General features: G+C 49.4%; 1 protein-coding gene across 1 annotated transcript; it reads right to left on the reverse strand.

Annotated features, from left to right (window-relative positions):
- Positions 1-220: 220 nt before the first annotated feature.
- On the reverse strand, positions 221-2,607 carry ATP5ME (ATP synthase membrane subunit e). Its single transcript, XM_086629802.1, has 4 exons — positions 2,548-2,607; positions 2,312-2,366; positions 1,896-1,994; positions 221-348 (listed from the first exon to the last, which is right to left on the reverse strand). The coding sequence occupies exons 1-4, from the start codon at positions 2,581-2,583 to the stop codon at positions 323-325; spliced, it is 216 nt and encodes a 71-aa protein (XP_086485928.1). The 5' UTR covers positions 2,584-2,607; the 3' UTR covers positions 221-322.
- Positions 2,608-2,983: the final 376 nt, after the last annotated feature.

Here is a 2,983-nt window from a genome sequence, read left to right on the forward strand (position 1 = left end):
CAATAAAGCAATGCCATTTTCTAACACTGCAAATTGTGCTAGTGAGTTTCTGTCCGGATTTTCCGTGACAGATGTAGTGACTGGCTGTTGCTGGAGGAATGCAATGGGATGCTTCAGCTGCAGCAATGGCCAGCTTGCACAAATGCTTCCTGTCACGTTCTGTAAGTACTTCTGCTGTTCTGTGCAATTCACTCAAACAAACACAAACTGAAGTGTTCTAAGTACTTTATTCATAGAATAGCATGCAGAGTTCACCAACCACTGAACAGTTCAGAGCCTAGCCACGTAGTTCCATGTGTGAAAATAAGATCCAATCTTTTGTTCATTTCAGTATGGACTCTTCACTTGCTAAAAACAGAAGAAAAAACATAGTTAGGACCACTAGTCAACTTCCATGCAGTACTAAAAAATGCAAAACATTAGTGGGATCAAAAGCTACCTTTAAGTTTATAATTTCTTCCTAGCCAGTTTTTACGATTCCCACTTGTGCTTATTCAACAGAAGTTTATTTCATTGCTTTGGGGTAAAGGTATTTTTTTGGCTTACTCATTAGTAAATGAGTTTTCTGAACTGATAATTCAAATAAGCCCAGAAAAAGCTGTTACAGTACATCCATTTATCCATATTTAAAGAACAATCTTTAACAACTGCATTGCACTGGATGAAATTTTAACAATTGCTTTTCTAACTGGAAAAGCACAACAAAACCAGTGTTGGGAAAGCAGATGAGTCATCTGTGTTACACTTTTAAATAGATTAAACATTCTAAAGAAATAATCACAGAATCCCATTCTGAAGTAGAGTAGCAACTCCATAGTATGGCCTCTTATCTCCCAAAATACAGAAAGCTTCAGCTAAACCAGAAAACATTGAAAAGACCCATTTATTTAGTCCATGACCAATGAAGATTAAAATTTAAGACAGTAAAACAGCTCTGCAAAACAGCTTTCTACCTAGTAAGCAATACAATTCACCAACTTGCATATTTTCTTTTATGTATGTGTAGTTAAGATTACACGGTTTTGTTTAAAGTTAGTCTTGTTTAGAACAATGCAAATGTCACTGCTTCCCTTGGACATAGTTACGACGTATGTAGTTGCACCAAAACCAGCTTGGATTATTAATTAATTTTCTGAAAGTTCTTCCTAACTGTAAGTCCACCTAAAAAATCTAGGTGAATTCAACCCAGAGAGCACAGTCCTCTGTAAAGGAGGGGGAAATCCTGTTAGAAACACATTGGAGACACAAGAAATAATCCTAAGGATGAGGAAAAGCATGCTGCAGCAGAAACACTATATGATGGAAGGGAATCAGAAAATAAGCAGCAGTAATAATCCCAACTGACCACCTTCAGCATATTCTTTTCATGTAAGAGATACGACAAATGAAGTCGATCTCTAATACTAAACTAGTGGTACCACTTAAAAGTTCAAGTTGCAATCACAAGCAGTTGTCTATGGCTTGTTTTTGATCAGCCACATCTGTGAGACTTCTGTATCGCCTGGGGAAAAGGGATCACAGGTTTGCTGCATCCAGCTGCACAGGGACATCTGAGTACAGTTAGTCTACAGTTCCAGTTGTTCCTCACAGAATATTCAGCAGCGTTAAGCAGAGAGTTTTCTCAGGGGAAATTCAGATAACACCTTAACAAGTCCTGCTTGGTTGCAAAAGTGTTTTTAACTCTTTCTCTAGTGATGTTTATGTTGCGAAGAGCTTGCTGCACAACAGCACTGTTTACCCTTCACATAACCCTAACCACTGCTCCACAGATGCACGAGTCTGCAGCCCACTGGCTGTAAGCCTGAATTTCTCCTAGAAACACTGCAGTAAAACGGCAGTCCGCGGGCAAGCCAGTGTGTGTACTCTGGCATGGGACGCGTAAATGGAGAGACTACCTTCTGCAAGCTCTTTTGCAATCCGCTCAAGTTCCTCACGTTTCTTTTTCTCTTCAGCCTCTATTCTTCGCTCTTCTTCAGCAATAGGCTTCAGGTAGTCTGTCATGAACACATTTGTTTTAAAACACAGTTTCCAGAACATGGCAGAAAACTCTGCACCTGCGAGCTCACTCGAAAAGGAAGAAAAAACAGTCTCGCTGGCACAAGGGCGAATTTCAGACGAATCTGCGACTTCACACCAGTAACAGCCCGTCTCCGAAGGCCGCCTCGGCAAGGCCCAGGCAGCTCCTGCTGCGGCGCGGAGGGGGGGAAATGGCGGCCGGGCCCGCGGCTGCGCAGCCCGCACCGTCCGCCTCAAGGTGCCCTTGTGGGCCGCGCGAGAGAGGGTCAGGGGCCGCCCGGGGCGCCGCACTCACCGTATCGCTTCTTGCCGTAGATCATCCCCACCAGCAGGGCCGAGTACCGGGTGAGCTGCGGGAGGCAGAGACAAGGCGCCCTTCGCTCAGACCACCCGCGCCGCCAGGCCAGGCCAGGCCCGGCCCAGCCCGGCCCGGCCCGGCGCCCCCCGCCCGCCCCCCGGCCCGTCGAGGCCGCCGGTCGCCCTGCAGCACAGCGGGACAGCCGCGCCGAGGGAGCCGCCCGCCGCCCTCACCTTGATGAGCGGGGAGACCTCCACCGGCGGGATCATCCTGGCGGCGGCGGCGGCCGGAAGTGGCCGCTGTAGCGCGTCCGGGGGCAGGAGGCGGGGGGCTCCGCCCGCTGCGGGCGGGGCTGACCGCGGCCGGGCGCCCGTCAGAGCGGCGCGGCGGGGTGAAGGTTTCCCGAAATGTTTTGGCCGTGCAGCGCTAGATTTCGGTATCTGGTCACACGTCATCCAGGCGCGAGGAGCCGTCACGTCACCAAAATGGGCCGTGCTCGTTCTCCCGTGGCAGGGTGGAGGAGCCGCCCCCGCGCTCCGTTCCTCGGCCGCCGCCGGAAGGAGCGGGCTCGGCTTTTCCTCTGCGAAGTGCGCCGCAGCCAACGGGAATGGCATGGGGAGCCCTTAACGGTGTTGTCATCCTTCCGTGTGGGAGATGTGGGATCCGGCG

The sequence above is a fragment of the Tauraco erythrolophus genome, chromosome Z (genome assembly GCF_009769465.1).
Source record: "Tauraco erythrolophus isolate bTauEry1 chromosome Z, bTauEry1.pri, whole genome shotgun sequence".
NCBI classification, from domain to species: Eukaryota; Metazoa; Chordata; class Aves; order Musophagiformes; family Musophagidae; genus Tauraco; species Tauraco erythrolophus.